The sequence below is a fragment of the Rhea americana genome, unplaced genomic scaffold (assembly GCF_003343005.1).
Source record: "Rhea americana isolate MKP2758 unplaced genomic scaffold, rheAme1 scaffold_32, whole genome shotgun sequence".
NCBI classification, from domain to species: Eukaryota; Metazoa; Chordata; class Aves; order Rheiformes; family Rheidae; genus Rhea; species Rhea americana.
The window spans coordinates 1,626,455-1,647,684 of NW_028186446.1; the positions used below are offsets into that span (position 1 = coordinate 1,626,455).

The window sequence follows — 21,230 nt, forward strand, 5'->3', positions numbered from 1 at the left end:
TTCTTTTCTTTCTTTCTTTTCTTTTTTTTTTGTGTGTGTGTGTGTGTGTGTGTGTGTGTGTGTTATCATATGAGACTTAGTACTTCCTTATCAATACAAACTAACTGGAGGCTATTACTGAATTCATCATTTCTAAATTAAGAGTGATAGCAGCATGCAAATCTGCTGAGTTAATCAGTGTTTCCACAGAGAACTTCTCAATCTAGAATATGCTTTTGGACATCCAAATACAGTTGCATCCACAAAGGAGCATTAGAAGGATAGTATGGTGGTGAAAATAACGCAGTTATGAAGATATTGGGATTGCTCTGTAAACTCATGTAGATTGTAACAATTGAAAGTTTAAGATCAGTACAGAAAAAATGTAAAACACCAGAGATGTGGGCCATAAGATGCTTAATAATCTTTAGAAGAAAGTCATATTATCATGAGAGAATAAAAATTAAGTCTAAAAGTTCTCCAAATCTTTATTGTCTACCAGACCTTTAAAAATCGGAGGGTAGGCCTCAAAAATAGTGYGATTGCCCTAAGTAGTCTGAGTTCTGTTAGTAGTGGGTCTGGAACTTACTTTTGTTATCTTTGTTTCTGAGTAAGTGTATTATACTCAGATGTGTTTTGTAGGCTGTTCTTTGTCATGGTAACATCTAGAAATGCAGGTCATTAAAATATGCAGAAACAGAGATTCTTAACTAGTCCTGGGACTGCAGGAGCTGAGGTTTTATGAAGATACCTGATACCATGAAGCATGTGATAAAATCACTAGGACTAGCCCCAGGAACAGGAAGGAATGGAACTATGCCTTCATCAGCCCATGCTTTCTTGTGTACGGGATATACAAACCATCCATTAGCTAGCATAGCAAAGGGTTAATAGCCTGACCTTCAGACAGAAGCTCTTGTTGACCCTACTCTGCAATACGTGGCTGAAAGGTTATGCCCAAAGGGAGAGCTTGCTAGCAGGAGAGAAAAATCAGGAAAGAAACAGTTAGGAAAAGAACACTTAGGCAYCAGAAGTCTGTTTGCCTGGCAGAAAGTGAATTCTCATACCAGAAAGTACAAGAGTACAKGACTCATCTACTGAAAGAACCAGAGTGGGGGRAAAAAAGAAAAAAGAAAGAAAAAACATAGACACAATTGTGTCAGTACAATTTCCCCAAGATTTCATGGATATAAAAGGATCAAATTTTAGCTGTAGGATGACTGTACTGAGGAGCTGCCTAGTCTTAATGAAGGTAGCCACAGCAGTTATATTTTGGTACGAGACCCTGAGCTTCCAGTGACGTGGYGCTAGCACATCTTCTCGTGCTGTGTGTGACAAAGTGATGCACACATTGGAACGCTGTTGCAGGGTAATCCATGCAGTTATTTTGCAACACTTCAGCATAGTGTCTCTCTCATGCTATCTTAAGATCTTAAGAAAGAAACATCTCTTTTATTTTATCCCTTCTGTTCCTTTTTTCTGGCTGCTGCTTTCTCTATACCCTTTGTAGCTTCGAACCATTTCTGTTGCATCTGTGGATGATAAGCAATGACTACTGGCGGTGTACCTTGGAACAGGATGAATGAAGCTGTAATCAAGAGTTTTCTCAGCGTCTCAAAGGGCAGATAAGTTTCTAAAGACACTGACTATATAGTAGACTGACATTAAAACATATTAGGAACCACAAATTTGAGTGGTTCCCTACATCAGCAAGTCTAATTCATTGTCATGACAGAGACAAGTTCATGAAAAGCTTTAATAAAATAATCAAAATCCTCCTTCGTAACATTTTACTTACCATTTTATTGAAAAGCTGTTTCAAACTTTACTGCTGTAATACTTAAAAACTTTTAGCCTAAATTCATTGATTCATTCCTCTGCTGACATGGGCATTTAGCTTAAATACTGTTTTTCATCAATGATTTTGTTCTGTTGATTCATGTCCTCTCCTAGTCTCAGTTTTACTTAGAAAAACAGCTGAGCTCTTCTGCTCTCTTCTCAGAGGACAGACTTTCTGTTCCCCAGGTTATCATAACTTCTATGGCTAATGGGTGGAGGAGGGGAAAGAAAATGTTCTGAGGGAAAATAGGCCCCAAAGTTCCAGTAGTGTATTTCAAAACCTGATTTACATCCTGTGTTTGTTTTGCAGGGAGTTTCCGCAATGGAGAAGAGGGAAGGTGATAACTGTACCATTGATCAGAACACAGCTCAGAGCATCAAGCCAAGAAGAAATACAGGAAACCTTAGCAACTTGGTAATGCTTCTGTAAAAAGCAGTTCATATATCACACAGAATATTGCTGTCTTTCTTTCAATTTTGTCCAGAAACACTGGGTTTCTCTAACACTGGCATATCATCAGTACTTCTTAAGTTATGTCACAATATTTTCACAGAGAGAAAAAAAGATAAGGAACAGTTCATTCTATTTAATCACAGTTCCTGCTAAAAAATACACAAAATTTGGGCCAGCTGAAAGCTACATGAAGGATCTAGTTGCATTCTACCAGCTAAGCAAAGGTCCACAGAAATGAATAGGGATTTTTGTACAGGAATATAAAGTTTATCTTTGCAGGAATCTTTTCAGAATTACCACATCACATTAGTAAGTTTTCCACACCACACAGAAGTCCAAAAGAACATCCACTCCAACAGAATTTGCCTTTGCAACTGCTGATGCAGAGAAGTAGTTCAAGCCACTGCTTCCTATTCTGATGTGAGCTATTGCACATAGTATGAAATACTGAATTAGGCTTCTTTATGAACTATCACTTCAAGAAACAGGAATCTCTAGGTGAAACTTGGTTCAGAGGTGAAACTCAGTGGCTATAATTTATTCCAGCTTCTGTCTCTGTAATGCATAGACTCTACCTTTCTTCACTGACTAGGGCGTAAGATTTTCTTAGATAACACCTCCACTGTTCGAAGGATATGTTTTTATCATCAGATAAACCTGTATTAGCTATTCAGCTATAAAATCTTAGTGAAGACCATGCCCTTTAATTTTACTGTGAGACMCAGTAGACAAGCCAGACAGACATGCGGTAAACAGACTGCCATGGCTCTATTAAGGATTGTRGAGCATCATAGCAGCGTATATTTGTTATCTCTCTGTTAAAATAAAGCAAAACGAAACACCTCTGCACTACTGGAGGCGAACCCAAGACTTGCACTTACCCTTGCACCTTGTGCATCATGTTTGAATTGACCCTCTAATCAGCTTCACTATGATGTTTGAGTTTTAGGAATCAGGCCAGAGGCTTCTCTCTGAGAGAGAAGGATTTCCTGTAKCCTAGGAGAATGCCAGCTTAAAACTTTCAAACTACAGACAAGTACCTTCTTCAAACCTAATAGTGCCACTCCTCCTTCGGGAGATCTAGATRTGTGTCACATTAGCCATTTTAAACTTGCTCCATTGCAGCTTTAGTTCAGCTTACATTTTATGTTTTGCTGAAATATTAAAGGAATTGCATGTTACCAATTCTCCGTTCTCCCCATGGACAGCTGTCTGCTGCATCAAATGTGAAGTCCTGCTGTTGGTACACCTTTTTGTTTTGTATGTTCACGGGCATGTACCTCTTCCAGGAATTGTAACTACAGGACAGTCTTTAATTTTATAATATTATTCTAAAATTTTGTACTAGCTTAGCTCCCGCTAAACTCTATCAAAATTTTGCCAAGATCTTCTGTGAGACTGGAATCAAACCATGCCTGCTTGGCAGCAGAAAATTCAGCTTTTTAAACTGAAGTGACTCAGTTTCAAATGTTTTATTTAAAGTTAAGTGAGGACTCTATTACATTTCGGGAAGGAAGAAGAGGAGAATGGAAATTGATCCCAAACATTTCTACTTACATCCCTATTCCCACAATTAAGTGTAATTAAAATACCAGTAGATGAATGAAATACTGTATTGGTATGTCTCAAGAGTCTGTTACCATGCATATTATTTGGGTTACAGTATTAAGTMTGTAGCTGAACTCTTGAAATCTGTAGCGCATGTCATAAACTGTAATGATATCTTCCTGTAATGTAACCTTTTGTGGTATAGTTAACTTCCTGGAATGAAAATCTACAAATTCAAATCAGAGCAGATAATGAATAGAGAATGAGAAATCTGCATTTAAATTTCCTTGCTCAGCTACTGACCGTGCTGTTTGAAACTGTATTTTCAAGCTACCTTGTCTTTAATAGCATGTATGTTGCTGTTTGGTATGCAGTTTCAGTGATGTTCTGTGCAAGTGCCATAATGGTGAATACTGTGTAGAGTCTTTATTCTTCTTTTAAACACACTTAGTGTTTACTTTCTGTCCTTTCCAGAATGTGGATATGCAAATTACTAGTACACCAGAAGCAGCTGCACTTTTTAGTTTACACCAAGCACACCATTTTGGTGAGTTTGAATGCTCTTCAGAACAGCACTGCAAGCAGGATCTGTTCCCCAAATGGCACCTGCCAATGAAGATAGCATCTGTGATCTCATTCTTAATGTTYATTTACACTTCTCTGAGAGATGTCATACATCCTTTTATAACCAGAAAAGAAAATGTTTTCTATAAAATTCCAATCCTCGTCATAAACAAAGTTTTACCAGTGGTWTCAATTACTCTTTTAGCACTGGTATATCTACCAGGAATATTAGCTGCTGGTTTCCAGCTGTACTCTGGTACCAAGTACAAAAGGTTTCCCCAGTGGCTGGATAGATGGATGTTATCAAGAAAACAATTTGGACTTCTCAGTTTCTTCTTCGCTACAATGCACGCCTGCTATAGCCTATGCTATCCAATGAGAAGATCGTACAGATACAAGTTGCTGAACTGGGCATTCCAGCAGGTATGATGGGCTCTCAAATGCCAACACTTCTGTGTTGAGAGAATCTTTGTTTTGTTAATCCAAACAAGCCTGGATGGATGGAAAGCTGTTTTCATTGCCTTTATTTGACTTTGAAGCATCTCCTACAGGCTCTTTCTCCTTAAAGAGATGGAGCAGGACCTAGTTGTTAAGACTTGTAATAGGGAATCAAGAGTCATCACAGCTGTGCCAGTTTGTATTAAATAAATCACTTTCTTCATTTGGGTTTTTTTGCTCACTGTAAAATGCCCGTAATTATACCTGCCTCACAGGAACATTTAAGTCCTTGGCACACTATTAGTTTAGTGTGGGTAATCCTCTCTGCACCAGTAGAATCTAACTATTTACAAAAATTGCTGCACATACCATTTTTAGAAATCTTTGTCAGGAGAATTAGCCAGCAATGAAGGAGAGCTGACACAAATCACAATAATTTGCATTTGCCACTAATATGAACTCTTACGAATGCAGCCACAGTTTGGCTAATGCACACTGACTTGTTAAAACAGAATTTCAATCATACTTCTGAGTCATGAGCAATAATTGGCTTATAAAGCATTCTTAAGACCTAACATGACTAGAGGGTTCCTAGTACTTGCATGTTGCCTTGAGTGCCAAGAGCATTCCCAAATAAGTAATATTCCAGTATAAGTTAAAAACAGCAAATGTGCATTTTTATTACAGCACAGAGGATACAATGTTATTAGCTTCTTAGGAATTCTGTAAACAATCAAACCKAACTGAAGAAAAATCTGCAAATCAGTCTTACTGGTAATCTGACCTGASTGGTTTACTAGAAATTTCCTTGAGAGTCCAGTCCTACAATGCAGATCAAGAAATGATCATTTCTGGAGAAAACTACACTATGGTGGTCACTAGTAGCCTCAAAGGACTGTTGCAGTTTGTCATAAATAAGAGAAGCTTTGACATCAGGGTATTAAATTCACAACCTTCTAATCCATACCAGCTCTTATTCAGTACAGCTGAATGTACAAAGGTGTTGTTTTTGAAAAAAATAGAGCTAAATGACTATCCTGGCATGATAACAAAGTAGTTGAGAATGCCTGCTGAATTAGCTTCTTAAAATAGTGCTGTTAATAATTTCCTGTTGTTATAATCTTCCAGATAAGGTATTTAGCCATAGATGGATTTTTTTTTCTTTTGTCAAAGATTTCCCCTGCTGTGAAGGCAGGCTAACAGGTCTCTTCTGGGCCAAGACACTGATGAAGTCTACAAATTCTTCTCACTCAAAAGCCCTTCTTTGCTCTGMAGATCCTAGTGGAGACCTTGTCATCAAAGGAAATAGAAGTTACAATCAGGGACATTCAAACAAACAAAAATACTATGTTCCTTGGCTTATTTCCTGATGATTATTGTGAAAATAGCTATATTTCACAGAATCATCTAAGTATGCTTGTCTGACATTTTAAACATGGCGTTCTTGTGGCAGGTCAAACAAAAAAAAGAAAATGCCTGGATTGAACATGATGTTTGGAGAATGGAGATTTATGTGTCTCTAGGAATTCTGGGACTGGCTTTGCTGGCATTATTGGCAATAGCATCAATTCCATCTGTCAGTCACTCTTTGACCTGGAGAGAGTTCCACTACATTCAGGTACACATAAATGTCATCACTGCATGTCATCAGTCCTCATTTGTAGACTGTATATTATCAGCTGAGGTCATCAGTAGTTAAAAGTAAGAGGAGTTAATGAAACCAGTCTAAAAGTTTACTCAGTACTTCTTGCCAGTTGCTTTGCAAGAAATGTTCATTTCATTTGTTATTTTGCTGAGAAGAAAGGACTGATCATCAGGTTCACAGCATAAAGTGGAAAAGATAACTCCAAACCATCTTTTAGTACTTCTTCYCTGGTGACCAGCAGCAGCTGTCCCTTTAGGACCTATTCTTTGGTTGAAGATCTCTGGTGCTGAAGGCTTTTCAGTTATCCTCTGGGTCTTTTATATGTATGAATAGTGCCCTGTATCCTGTTGAGTCAGGGATAGGTGGTATAGAGGGGTACAACTGGAATCTTGAATTACAGGTCTGAGATTTAATTCAAAGCCAACATTCTCTTTTCTTTGTTTTCAGTATGTTTGTTGAGGCCCTTCCTGCTTTTTATATTTGCTTAATAGAGTAATCTTTTGCCATAAATAACGATGTTTTCTTTCTCTTTTCAGAGCAAGATGGGATATTTAGCTCTGCTGCTGTGCACAGTTCATGCACTGGTGTTTGCTTGGAATAAGTGGGTTGATGTTAACCAATTTGTCTGGTACACACCACCTTCATTTATGGTAGCAGTTTTTCTTCCTATTGTAGTCCTGCTCTGTAAATGCATACTGTTCCTCCCATGTTTTAGGAGGAGGATAAAAAAGATCAGATGTGGTTGGGAAGCTAACACACAAGCCAATCAAACCAGCATAACTTCCAGATTGTAGATAAAGTATGGACAATTCTTGTCTGCTGCATGTAAATATGCCTAGGTCTGTGAAATGTTCACTTGCCAGCTCTGTTTTCATATTTTGCTTAGACGTTTCTTTTATACATTTCATTTCCACTTCAGGTGTATGGGGTATTTTATGCTATCTGGACCTTTGCTGGAGGGGGCAGCAATTTTACATTTTAATCTATTTGACATTCTGGTGTTTGCTCTTTTGTTTCTCCTGATTCAGYGCTTTTAAATTCCAAGTGCTTCCTCCCCTCAATCATATTTCAGTTGTAAGCAAAAGCGATCATAAATCACTGTCCCAGATGACCACAGAAAGTAAATAAATGAGTACACTGCAGAGTTCAGGAATGCTTTCTGCTTCCCACAGTCATATTTGTCCCCTGGTTACATCTCAGTATTACAGTGGGACAGTAACTGGGTATTTACCATCCTGATCCCCCATACACCCTTCATTCTACACATTTCACTCTGCAGAAGGGGGACCTTAGCACGTGGCAAGACAGAAGCCACGTTGCATGCCCAGCAGGTATTGAACTTAAGACACTCAGAGAAGTAGAATTCTAGGGAGCTTTACAGAGTAAATTTCTCCTGAGGTTTAGACACAATCTAAACAAATTTTTATTAGATTCCAATCTACAGCTTACAGCACGTACATCTTACAGACATCTTATATGGTGTGTGTGTTCTGTTTACTACACCTAAAACTGTAAAACATCCCCTCCCTTTTTTTTTCCATGAATATGTTCTTTTGTTTCTGATGCTGGAAATTTTCCATGCTTTTGACCTAAGCCTGTAGCCCTTGACATGTACTAAACTTTATTCACACAAATTACTCCTGTGGGATAGCAGTGGGATTTTACTACTTACTCTAGAGCCAGCACAATTGTATGACTAGAAGAAAAACATCAAAAATAGACATTTGAATCATGACATTGATTGGGTGAGATTTTCATGCAAAATTGCTTCTGGATGCATTGGCGTTTACTAAAATTCTAGCACAAGCTAATGAAACTTCACTTTTTTATGTTGTCTAGGTCTGATAATTATTTTAAAGAAATAGTTTGTTAGCATCTATTTTAAGATATGTTACACAGTAGTTACGATGCTCACCCAAAATCAGAAACATCCTGTTGCCAGTCTCCCCACATGAGTTGACTAGGATGGGGACTAATGATGTCATCTACTGCTGCGAACATTTGAATTCTAATTGGTAATGATTCTGATATTAAAACAGAAATGGGAAAACTATGACTGCATAAAAAAATATGTAATAAATGCATGGAGCTAATGATTCTGCAACTAATGATCCTGTTGTATAGTTTTTGACTTTGAGCGTAAATAACTGACCAAMAAAGATACTACTTTTTCTATTTTTTCGTGGTTGTAATTCCATGCAATTAYTGCAATTCAAAAGTTGGCCTTATTTTTTGCATTTATTGTAGTAAGATATTGCTGCAGAAAATATAGCAGGATTGTGGTGGTCTGTGTAATATAGACCAAAGAGAAATGAGTTGGCATTGTGTATAAACTCAGTAATGCATGACAGAGACAAACACTGTCTAAAACACAGGAAACCAGTCTGCAATGTGAATCTAAGAAATCTAAAATAGAAAAGGAAAAGTACAGTTTTCAATATGTTAACATTTAAATTTCTATAGATGAAATAAAGAAAATTAATTAGAAGTAGAATTAGGGATAAAGAATAAGATCTACAAAAGGCTTATTCAGAGTATTACCTTCACTTTGTTGTCAGGAGTCATGAAAAAACGTACTAAAATTAAGTTCCCTAGTGGAACAGGCTTAGGGAGGTGCAATGATAAAGAAATCTAATTGTATTCTGTATTATCCATTAACTATTCAGAAGGTGTGCCCAAATTTRCCTTCTAAGACAAAGCAGAGATTGYAAGTTCTGCAGGCAATCCCTGTATGCATCCAGTGAAAAGATTAACATTTGGTTTTATTGAAAGATTTGTTAAATTGTGCTCTCCAGAATCAGTCCTACTTCATCTTAGAAAATTCTGGAGAACTTAATTCAATCTCCAACTTTGTTAAATTCTGGTCAAAAAGTTGGATTCGTTGTTTACAGCTGACCATAGAAGCSAGCCATTTGACCCAGAGTAAAATAAACAGCTGCAAGGGTAACCAAGTGTTGTGACACACAGAGCGGAACCTGACCCTTGATCACGGAAAACTGAAAGGAGGTGAATGAAGACACTGCTTGGAATAAGCCATTTAAGCTATTAGTATGGCGTGTGTTAAAAAAGGAAAAACAAGACAAATATATATGTGTGTTCYTGTGGAGAGCAAATAGTTCTTGGGAATAAAAATGGACTTCAGGGCTTTTCATTATCACCATTACTAATTGAATTCCTTTGAAAGTAGGCTTAATTAGATGTGATCTTCCTTTTTCTGTGATCACATCAGTTTACACTGAGATCCATTAGCATTGAGAAGAGCTGTATGGTCAATATGAGTATGAAATTAAAAGTTATTTGGCCCTTTTGAAACACTTGTCCAAGTTCTCATAAATTTTTCTCACTTAAATCTATAAGACATTGTCTTAGTTTGCTGTCTAACAGATAGATCTTTATTGCAGGTACCATCATTAGAAGACAGGCCAAAAACTGTGGGCCTGTAAATATATTACATACACTTCACTGTAAAAAGTGCTCCAGACATCTGTTCTAAGGCATSTTTATCCAAGTAGAAGGAAAGAACTGTTACCCATACTGTTATACTTACAATGTATAAAATCAGAACAAGGCATATTACAAGCACAAAACTCCTTTCAAGAAGTACTAAAGAAAATGCTTGTACATGTACATCTTTATTTATGTAGGTATTCYTAGTGCAGCAGCAAAGAATTTAGAATCATCACACTTAGAGCTGTAGAGAAGTTGTGTCCTAACAAAGCATTCTATTATTCTATTCTGCTTTATGCACTCATTATACAAGGTAGTGCAAAATAGCATAACTTCATTAATTTTAATATCTGTTACTATGGGTTGAAATACTAACTTAAATTACAAATGAAAACCAATTACAAGATTGTCCCATGCTATCCAAATTGACATTTAACCTCATCGCTCAGTTGAGGACATTAAGCACACTTCAGTTTTTCTTTCTAGAATTGCCCAATGGTCTTTTACCAGCTGAAGTTTGCATAGCATCTACCAAAGCTATTCCTAAAATGACACATCCAATCAAGCAGATTTTTTCYGGCGGATTCTCTCAAATGGGAGCCAGATTTTCTGTGTAACAACTAGTTTTTCCTCTACAAAGCACTGTTCAATGTTTAGGGCCAGAATTTGAGACCTCATATCAAGTTTCTTCTCTGCTTTATAAGTTTTAAGTAAACTGTTTAACCTCTAAGTAACTCACTTCCCAACTACTGGAACAGTAACACTTTCCAGGACATTGCAACAGTAGGTTCAAGGTCCAAGACATATTAGATACAATGCAGGGGGGGAGATCACGTAAGGCCTATAAAGGGCTAGAAAAGAAAATGCTGTTGACAGTATTTCRTTTTTTCCCTTTGTAATGGATATGATTTAGTTGAAAAATAATCAAAATATGTGTATATGCACCTTTTAATTTATGCTTATCTAGCCATTTCAAAATGCAGTGTATTAATATGCCTATATACTACTAAAATGCATATAAACAATGAATCTGCCAGTTTGGGGCATTGATTTATATAACACTGATTACTTTTATAAAATTATGCATCATTAAATGCTTCAGTGTGTATCATATCTGCCATTGTGTCATACGCATCTAGGCCTGTACAAGGATAAAAAGGCACAAGAGATTCAAGAAAAGCTGTTGATACGAACAATAAACTGGCTTTAATCAAAGGGAACCATTCTCCCCAAACTGGCTGCAGTGGTCTGGAGTCTCCAAAGGAAGGAAGACAGAGATGTGAGAAGCAAAAAGGATGCTTTCCTAGTGGAATGTACAAAAAAGAGTAGGAAACTTTTTACTGACAGACCACATATGTTGCAGTCAGAGGAGATTTTGTGAATGAACAGAAGGCTGAGCTAGTTGTGGAATGCTTGGAGATAGATCTGTGATCCTTGAAAGCACTGTCTGAAGACCAAGAAGGGTGCGGGCGTGGAGGATAGGAATCGATCGCTCTAGTGTGAACATTTTTGCAATGCCTTTAAAAAGGCTGCAGAGTGTTTCATTTCACTTGTTACATGCCCTTGATGTATGAATTCAGAGATACAGAATTGGAACTCTGGAGAGAGACTTTTAAATTGCTGAGGAGATTTGAGGAATTTTATGCCAAGTTTATCTGGGTTAATCAGATCCCAGAATACTGTTCCCAAGAAGTGGTACCAACAATCAGTGCCAGGGCCATGCTGGGTGTTTTCGATGTAAATTCCTATTGACAGCAGCATTCTGTGTAAGCAGTGCCTTTTCTGTTCTCTGAGGTCTGCTAACACAAGTGGTTAAAGCTGTGAAGATAATCAGACCAAGGAATTTGATCCAATTGAAAAGTAATCTAGGGAAAAGGATGATTCAGCCAGATCAATACCCTAGTCTGATTCACTTGACAGCCACACATAGGCTGGCACAAAGGTCAGGAAGAGCAGTGGCATGAAAAGGCAATTTAACTTAAATCAGTTTAAACTGGACAGAGTTCAGTCGTATCTATCCAAATGAGCCTAGTGACTGTCCTGCTGAGGTGAGATGTTAACCTGAATTTTGACTGATGACAATAGATACTATGTATTCTTACATTCGGTACTCCCATTGAAAAGAATGATCTGTATCAGCAAACTCATGTTTTCTGTTAACAAGACTTTTAAGTGCAAGAACTGATGGAAAGAATTTATATTCTTCCAAAACAACTAACTCCCTGATTTCCAGATATGTTAGCTCGCAAGTAGCTGTGTTTGTGGATTAGATGATCAAATGCAAGGTCAAGGCCCACTCCAAAACTGGATGAAAAGCTCATTTATTGCCATCTACCTWAATTTTTCTCCACTGTCCAACATTCTTGTTTTCTTCATTAAAAGCTTGATCCCATTCCCACTATAGTATGGTCACTGAAAATACTACTTAAAATAAGATGAAATTCTTTGCTCCTGCAGCTACCTCATATAGCAACACTTCAGAACTTTTCTTGGCAAGGGCTTCTAAAATTCAAAAAACTTCATTCTGTTGCAGTAGCAGGAATGCTTTATTGCTTGGTTTATTTGTCAGACTTTTAGTTTTCCATGAATCWGTAGACAAAAAATGTGTTCTAGAAATTATCACCAAAACATACAAAACGGACTGACCTCAACATAACTGTGGAACTGCTTGGCTTCATTTGTAGAGAAGATGATCTCATATCTTCCTTTCTTTTCCACTACATCCACAGTTTCTATTATTGTCCCTTGATAACATGAAATGTTATGTTAACCTTTTTTGAACTTCAGAATAACTTTTAATAATGATTTTCTTAAAATGAGATAGAATGAATTGGTTAAAAAAATAAAACACAAAGATGGAATTCTGAAAACATGCTGAAACCTCTGGAAAGTGTAATGTGCTCTAATCACTTTTATGAGTGTCTGTCAATGGTTGATCATTGCCACTGATCTTTTTCAGTAGTGCCAGARTTTCTTGGTCCCATCAGGGTGTTCTGTTGCTGATGGCAAAACAATTTCTTCTGGTGAGACCTTGGATCCCATAAAATCGCTTTGAATCAGTGTGGTGCATCTGAGTTAATAAGTATGCATAGTAAGTTTTAAGAGATTTTCAAATGAAAATATATAAAATCAGACAKTGAATCAAACTTTGTAAACTTAAAAAAGACCATAGCTACTTCCAATAAAGAGGATGCAACAGAAAATATTTTTTTCATTTTTTGTTTTTTGATACATATTTCATCTKTGTAGCAAGAAGGTACATTAGTAAGATAAATATGCTATGTCMATGACTTGGTTGTGTAGTTGCTTGGGGACCAGTGGAATACTATCACTGCTATGGAAGGAAGGATTTGGTCCATAAATTTAAACTTTTGGATAAGTATTAAAAATAAGTGAGGACTATGTGGGGATATTTTTGRACGGGACAGTCTCTTGTAGTTTGAAGTCATATGTAGTCTTTATATACATGCTTACATTGGTTTGTTGAATGTATTGTACTGAAAAGTAAGTTTCTGGGTGAATATGTGTTGTAGAAATTGTATCTATTATTTGAAATGCTGACTTGAGGAAGGGCCACATGACTCTTCTGYAATTTCTCCTCTGCTTTTTTGTCCAGTCCTGCATTCAATGAGATGGTATTTCTCTGTCTCGTCTRTCCAGCCATACGTATGCATATACCAGGATAACTTTTGAGCAGTATATCTACTTGATTCAAAAATAGTCTAGGTGTTCTAGTGGGAAATCTATAAAATGCAGAACAAACAAGAAATCTGAATGGAAAAGAAACTAAACCACTTGCAGGGCATCTCAGGCATCTCTGCAATGGTTTAGCAGTGTAACGGTTGTTTGATGGCACCCATAAATAAAAATAGTGATGGCTACCTCTTGTCCTTTCTAACTTCCCATAGAGTTAGTATAGTCAAAATGATATGATTAGCCTAAATGATTTATTCCCAAATAATTAATGACAGACAAAAGAGTAAGCTGGGGAAGAGGAAGGTTAAAACTATGAAGCTATGTGAAGAGACATTAACTTACAAGGGGAAAGAACAGGACAGTTGGAGATCCTGTTACAAAGTGAAAGAGATTGCAAACAGATTTTSTGGTAAGAGGAAAGAGTAAGGGTTTCCAGTAGATATTAAAGGGAAAAATGAAGTAGATGGGGGAAACAATGAGGTGAATAAAACAGCATCAAGATACTAGGGAATAAAAATTCTTGTTTAGAGGAGATAGGTCAAATGGAGAATAAATGAATGACAGAGAGGAAGGAGTCTGAAGAGCTTGAAATGAATCCTTACAATTTCTCCACCCTTGAAATGCCATTTGAGTCATTTCTGATAAAATCTATTCATATGCTGTTGAAATGTGTGAACACCAACAAGGTGTTAGACCCAATCTAAATGGGTCTGTGATTTGAAGGAATTATTCTCTGAAATATAGCCATGCAGTTTTRTTATGGATAAAGGATTGTTTCTGAAGATTGGGAGACATGAGCACTGGATATTGCTCCACATGTCATAAAATTCTAGACAAACTGATTTATCTTTAAATAGATTGTGTTGGAACAGATAYGGCTGTTTTACTTTATGGTAAATTGGACAGTATGTTACGCTAAATGAATGGAAACATTTATTTAAGACAGTGAAGCATTCTTAAACATTATTTGCATAAAATAAGGAACCAAGTGAAGTCAAAGAATTAGGTGGTACATTAGACTATATTCAGAAAATTAATTCCTAGCAAGTTTTTTAATTATTCTGAGATCACTATCCTATTGCCAGTATTTAATCCTCATCATTTAGTTCTTGCAGATGCAAAATTCTAAGTGAAATCAAYGGGATTTTTACTTAGCTATTCAGTCAGGCTTGTTCCCTCAGTCTGCCTTCTCCTGGACACATGTACCCAAGAATTGTTCACTTTCTCCAGTGTTTGGGATGGACTCTGTTCTACTGCATACCCTCTGTCAAGAAAACCTTAAATCTGGAATGGCACTAAAATGGTAGCAGCCCTTTCTCTATTGGCCTGGCATATTCAATATCACAACTCATCAGCTCAGTCACAAAACCTCCTCTTCACCAATAGCTTAGCTTCCTTTAGCCCAGTCTTAATATCCTGTGCTTGCTTAATTATTTCCAAATTCCTCCCTGAAATCTCCTCCATATAACTGGGCTCTTGCACCTATCTCACATCAAGGGCGCTTTATGGGAATATAAGCAGTAAGGAAGACTAGTGGTGGGGAATGTTAGTGGTGGGGAAAAGGAGAATGAATTACATAGATTAAGTGGGAATGCACTACATATAGCTACCAGAATGAGGTGAAGCCAGGTAAATGAAGCAGGGGACAACTGATAGCCTACATAAAGTTTGAGAGATGGAAGGGTGAACGATCATGTACTGAGTGTGGACCATGAAAGTTAAGCTACAGAAGCTCTCAAATATGAGCCTCAGCTTTCTCCAATGTGAATAAAAAATACGATGCCCATGCAAAGAACARTAATTTTTTTTACATTTAATTTAAATACATGAACACCCATGATGTTTTAAACAACTCTATGACTCTTGTCTCTGCATCTCAATAAGGACACCATGGGGGAAGGGAAGGTACATGTCAGAAGGCTGCTCTGTTTCTGCAGCCACGAGCACAACTGAGCACATATTCCCAATAGGTAAGCACACACACATGCACATGTACAAAATTCACAATATACATACAGCCAACCCCTTTAATCCCCTTTTCCCTTTATTTTCTCATTCTTGTTCCTCCCTGATCCACCTTCRTCCCTCCTCTCTCACTTTTGGTCCTTTCCSTAAACATCCCGTAATAAGTCTGGCATATTCTCACAATCCCTTTAAAACATTCCATTAAAAGTTTTATACARTTCTCTTTTCCCTGCATCCCCAAATAAATCCTATATCCCTCTAAGAAACCACATCCGTAGTTKGCATGGCATTTCAGGGAAAGAGTTTCTTTCTTTGACTCACTTTGGTGGTTCTCACCCCAGGGACAATGGTCTGATCATTCTTTTTGGATGGTCTTAGGAGTAGCCAATTCAGCTTTATTTTCACTCATTAGGTTTCTGGGGTTCCTCTGCCTGTTATTGCTCCTCAGATCATCATCTTTGTGTTCACTATGGTTAGCCTTTAGTCACATGACCTACCATTACAGAGAAGAACATCTCAAATGATCAAGGTGTGGAGCAGATGCTTTGCTATGAGAGACTAAAAAGGAGGAGCTCTTCCAATGGGAGGGGAGAAGGTGGAGGGRGATATGATAAAGATTTACAGAATAATGAAGGCAGTGGATAAGATGAACATAGAGCTTTTATTCACCAAATCCCACATTATCAGGACTAGGGCACACTCAATGAAACCAATAAAAGATTAGTTTTAAACCAGTAAGTATGGTGGGAGGGTACAGAACCTCTGGAACACAGGGGGCTGTGCAGCCAGCAAGTCCAACAGGGKATCAGACAAATTCATGGACAACAGCTCCCTAAAGAGATTTTGCAGGCATGTACTCTATGATATCACTAATACAAATGTGGATTTTCAGGGAGGATACAAGATAGAGTGGCCAGGCTTGCATGCTCTCCCTGAATAGCTTTTTTTTTTTTTTTTTTTTTTTTTTTTTTTTTCTGCTCTTGAACACATAATAATGGATTAGATGGACTATTGGTCTAACAAAGTATAATATTTCTTGTGATCCTATACTTCACGAGGAAATCTCTAAGACATCAGCCTTAAACTCCTTTAAGTTTTTATGCATGGAAAACAAATATGTTGTGAATGGCAGCTTAAATCTTGAGTAAAGAACCATTGCCTTGGTCTTGAAAAGAACTGTTTAACTCTCAGGCTCAGAAGTAACACACTGAACTAAGTTCATTTCTGTGGAATTAACTCAATAAATCTTCACAGGATTGGAACAGTATTAGTATTTTATTGTTCCATAGGGATACAAGTTTTTCTTCTCGCAGTACTAAACTGCAGTTGAATTACTGTTGTTTAATTTTCTTGTTCAGGGAATGTTTCACATAGTTGGCCTGTTCAGGGTCCCATTCAATTAAATAAAATGTTTAAAACAAACTAACCAAAGATCTAACCTAAGATGAGATATAACAAAGTTATAGATATTTTACATATTAAATTAGATATTCCAACATTTTCACATTCATGATGCTGAATGGATAGTACTACATACAGTGTGGTCTTAATTTATTTTTGCTTTGCTCTTGCTTGCTTATAAGACCTGCAGCTTTGTGAAGGAAATCTGAACTCAAAGAACTAACATCCCAAACTGTTATCAACACAAATGTGCTGGTCCTAGGCTGTAAAATGATCAAGCTGCAATCTAGCCTATGCTTTCCCCAGTTGTTTTAGTATTCAGGTAAGTATTAGCGTCTCTTTTACGACATTTTCAGTCTTCCAACAGCTAGGTTTCACTAGGAAGGATTCACCTCTATTCTTGGTTAACAGGTCAACTGACAGTTTTGCTCTGGATCTAATTGTTTGCATTCTAAAAATAATCTGCTTTTCCCCCACCATGGCTTTCAGTCCAACAATTATTGAAAGCACAAGATCACATTTTTAGTATCTGCTTTCTCACTCTATAGATGCCTTTTAAGATGAGCAGCCACAAACCAGAAAGATAAACTTTGACACTCTATTACATATACCACAAAGCAAATGCTAGAGCAAAAGTTATAGGGAGAGTGGAAAGGTCATGTAAGATYGTGTGCTCTGTATAGAGCCAAGAACAAAGGGCCTGAAACCCTTTAATGGGGCTTCAAAAATGGCTCTGGGAAAGCATAGTCACAGAAAACTAGGAGAGGTTTCCTTCCTTCAGCTTCTTTCTGGTAGATACAATTAGTCAGCTAGATCAAAAAAGTAGAAATAAACATCACTGTTTTTCTGCTTGGTTTGCCTTAGAAAAAAAGATTTTATGTCTGTATCAACTCTAATTTTGTTGTTTGCTGATGGTGAGGTTTTTGTGCGTGTGCCCCCTGTTTGGGATGAATTGTCCTAAATTTGTAGTTCCTCCTGGGAAGAAGGGAGGGACTGTCTTATTTCACATGAGCTGCTGGAGATCCTCAATTATAGTTTATTAAATATGTGCTATACAGGCTTATTCAAATATTGTAGGAGAGGAACAGAGGCGTCCTATCTTGCTTTTCTTCTTTCCTTCTTTTCTTTTTCTTCTCCTTTTTCTCCTATCTTGCTTTTCTTCTTTCCTTCTTTTCTTTTTCTTCTCCTTTTTCCCTTTTTCTTTTCTTTCTTTCTTCTTTTTCTTCCTTTTTCTCCCTCCTTCTTTCCTTTTCCTTCTTTCCTTTTCATCTCTTCTCTTTCTCAAAGAATACCCAAATGTTTTTGTGTACTTATTTCAGTTTGTCTGGTTTTCCTTGCTTTTGACTACTACAAATTAGATCCTGAATGGTCTGAAAAAAGCAGTGGTACTCAAAGAATTCATGAAAATGGAACATCACAAATGGATGAAATCCAAACAGCGAAGGAAGGGAAGAGATTTTAGCTGGATATTTATCATTTATTTTTTCTCTTTGATCACATTTAAAAAAATGTTAATGGCCATATTTTTATAAAAGAATGTCTTTATTAAATCCAACATCTTTTCAGGTAAACTATATCAGATTAATTTTAAAAAGCAGAAAGGAACAAAAAACAAAACTGCAGTTTGTTTCTACAGAAAGGAAAGAAAGAAAGAAAGAAGAAATTCATTTCCAGTTTCTAAACCTCTCAGATCCATTTTGTCCCTCTAAAGAAGGAATTAGAGGTATGAGTTTTATTTTAAAAATAATTGTAGGCAGTCATAAGAATTCGTTGGCCTGAATGTTCCTGGCTGGAAAATACTGTATGCTTCTGCTAAGATACGAAATTAGCTGTGTTGAGGGTAATATGCCAGAAACTATTGTATTTGGGTTTGTTACCCTTATAGGAAGCAAATTTTTGTTTGTTTGTTTTCACTCTCTTTCCATGGGAATCCCCTGGGCTTTGCTTTCCCCTTGCCAAGAGGAAGAACCAAAATATTTGTTTCCATTTGCCAATTGGAAGCTCCTTTGTTATGTTCCATCTCTGAAAGGAAGAAATAATAATGCCTGCCTGGACGCTACTTGAGAAAGAAAAATACCTGCTGAGTGAAAATAATCTCCCTTCTTTACAAACAAATTGTTTAAGACAACCCTTTAACAGGACACCAGAGAATTATATTATCTATAGATGTTTGTGTATAATCTGAGAGAACAAACTATCCAATTTCATAATCTCACTAAAAAGACATGGTCCAATTCTGCAGCGAGTTTTTTATACAAATGGTGTGTATAAACCCTTGTTCTCATGTTAAACTCAATGCAAAAACAGGACCTCTATGCTTCTCTTGTTTGAATGGATCAGTAACAGAGCAATGGAAAGGAGGTTGTAGTTCTTTTCCCAACAATTTTAAACATGGACACTGAAACTATAGAACCTTAAAAACATTTAAGGAAAGCATACAGTCATGTGAAGTCATTGAAACTGCTTTGATTTTAACTTTCAAATGTACTAGATCAAGTTAGTGGTGTCTGTTTAGTAGGCTGGTATACAATCACAATGCAAAAGTTTCTTCATTTACTCCTGTCCACAAAAGCTAAAAGTAGGTAGGTTTACACATAGACAGTGAAAAAGTCACACTAAAAGAAGGGTTGAAGCCAAGGTTAGGGGATCAGCTGTCCAAAAGAGAAAAGGATAGTATATAACTGTAGCACACAGCCCAAGGATTCTGAGGCCCCCTCTTGGTTTTCCTTGTCTGTGTTTTATTCTGTAAAACACCATTACTGGTTACCAGAAGACGTGGAGATGCTTATCAGCATGAAGAAACAAAACAATGTAACTCACAACTTTATCAGTAAGGCTGGCTTTGTGCTTTGAATATACTTCGTTCATTCTAGGAACATGTAGAAACAATTAGAGTAGAAGAAATTAACAGCGTAGCTGAGAAATGACCTCTGACTAAAGTCAGTGGGAACACAAATAAGTCAGACAAGAAGGACTGGGGTCTGAGCTGGCGTACTGTATATAGCACAGGCTGGAAGAAAGACCCTGTGAGGCTTACAGATGAAGAACATAAATAGTGAGCAAATCACAGGCCAAACACTGCACAAAACATCAGCAACAGTATTCAGGGAGCCTCAGCCATACTATCTGTTTAAGAAAAAAAACTCCTTGTTACAAAGTAGATACATCTAATGGATCATCTCCTAGAGCCTGACTATTCTGTTCCAAGACTCCATCCAGAACAATACAGAAGAAATAATGCAGAAAACAATGACTGACATTCAGATTTACAACCTTCTTATTAATGTTATAATTCAAATAAACTAAGCATTATAGGAATAGGACTATTCTTATCATATAAGCGTATGATGTGCCATCATTTTGTGGGATATGAATTAGTCTCAGGACTAATTATGCCTATTTTAATGTAAATACTTTKATAGTTACAAAAGTCACATGAAGTAGCATGTAAAGAGAGACAATCACAAATAATGCAGAAAATAATATTCTGCTTTCTTCTTTTGGTATATTTATAGATTGGACTAAAATTTTTAAAACTCAGACTACCGAGATGACTTTTGCATCAGTAACAAAGAAAAGGGGAATATCTGTTCATTACAACAGGAAACCAAAGGCCTGAAAYGCTGGTCCTCACCCTGAAAAGAGCCAACTCATTCATGGGTAGTCCTGCAGCGGACTCACCACTCCACTGAGCAGGGATCCGGTCCTCACGGTCTGGGAGTTGAAAGTGCAGTCTGGAGAATCAGGCAATACATTTTCTGCACCTCTGTTTACCAAGTGAAAAAAAATAATAATAAAGACGTGTTAATTATTTAATATGTGGGGGGAAAAAAGTAAAGAAAAACAACACTTTCTGAGCTTCAGTGATGAAAAGGTTTCTCAGCTTTCTTCTCAATTTCCACAGCCTGTTTGTTAGTAATTATTTATGGAAACGAACGTTTGAATTGACTGAACAGCCGTATAACCTCGCAGAGCGCCATTAAACCAGACGGCGCACGCCGTGCTTGCCAGGCGCTTGCCAGACCTACGCGGGCCTGGGTGACACCCCAGGGGCGACCAGCGCCGAGGGCCGCGCGGCCTCCCCGACCCCAGCGCTCCCGGCGCGGCGCCCCGGGCCCGCCGCTCCGGCTCTCACTCCGGCCGAGGGCAGCCGGGGGGAAAATGCCCCGAAATCCCCGGAGCGGGAGCGAGGCGCCCCGGGCCCGTCGGCCTGCGGGCGGTGACGGCGGACGAGAGCGACGCCGGGCGCTGGGG

At 37.6% G+C, this 21,230-nt stretch overlaps 1 protein-coding gene across 4 annotated transcripts in view; it reads left to right on the plus strand.

Moving 5' to 3' along the window:
* Positions 1–13,131, plus strand: part of STEAP1 (STEAP family member 1) — a 15,401-nt gene extending 2,270 nt beyond the window's left edge. For 2 of the 4 annotated variants that reach the window (XM_085310470.1, XM_085310472.1), the window contains exons 2-5: positions 2,129–2,233; positions 4,295–4,807; positions 6,276–6,440; positions 7,004–13,131. In XM_085310470.1, the coding sequence (XP_085166596.1) occupies positions 2,141–2,233; positions 4,295–4,807; positions 6,276–6,440; positions 7,004–7,261 (1,029 nt within the window). In that variant the 5' untranslated portion in view covers positions 2,129–2,140 and the 3' untranslated portion in view covers positions 7,262–13,131. Of the gene's footprint in view, positions 1–1,489; positions 1,601–2,128; positions 2,234–4,294; positions 4,808–6,275; positions 6,441–7,003 lie in introns of all 4 variants that reach the window. The other 2 variants (XM_085310469.1, XM_085310471.1) reach the window with 2 other exon arrangements.
* Positions 13,132–21,230: the final 8,099 nt, after the last annotated feature.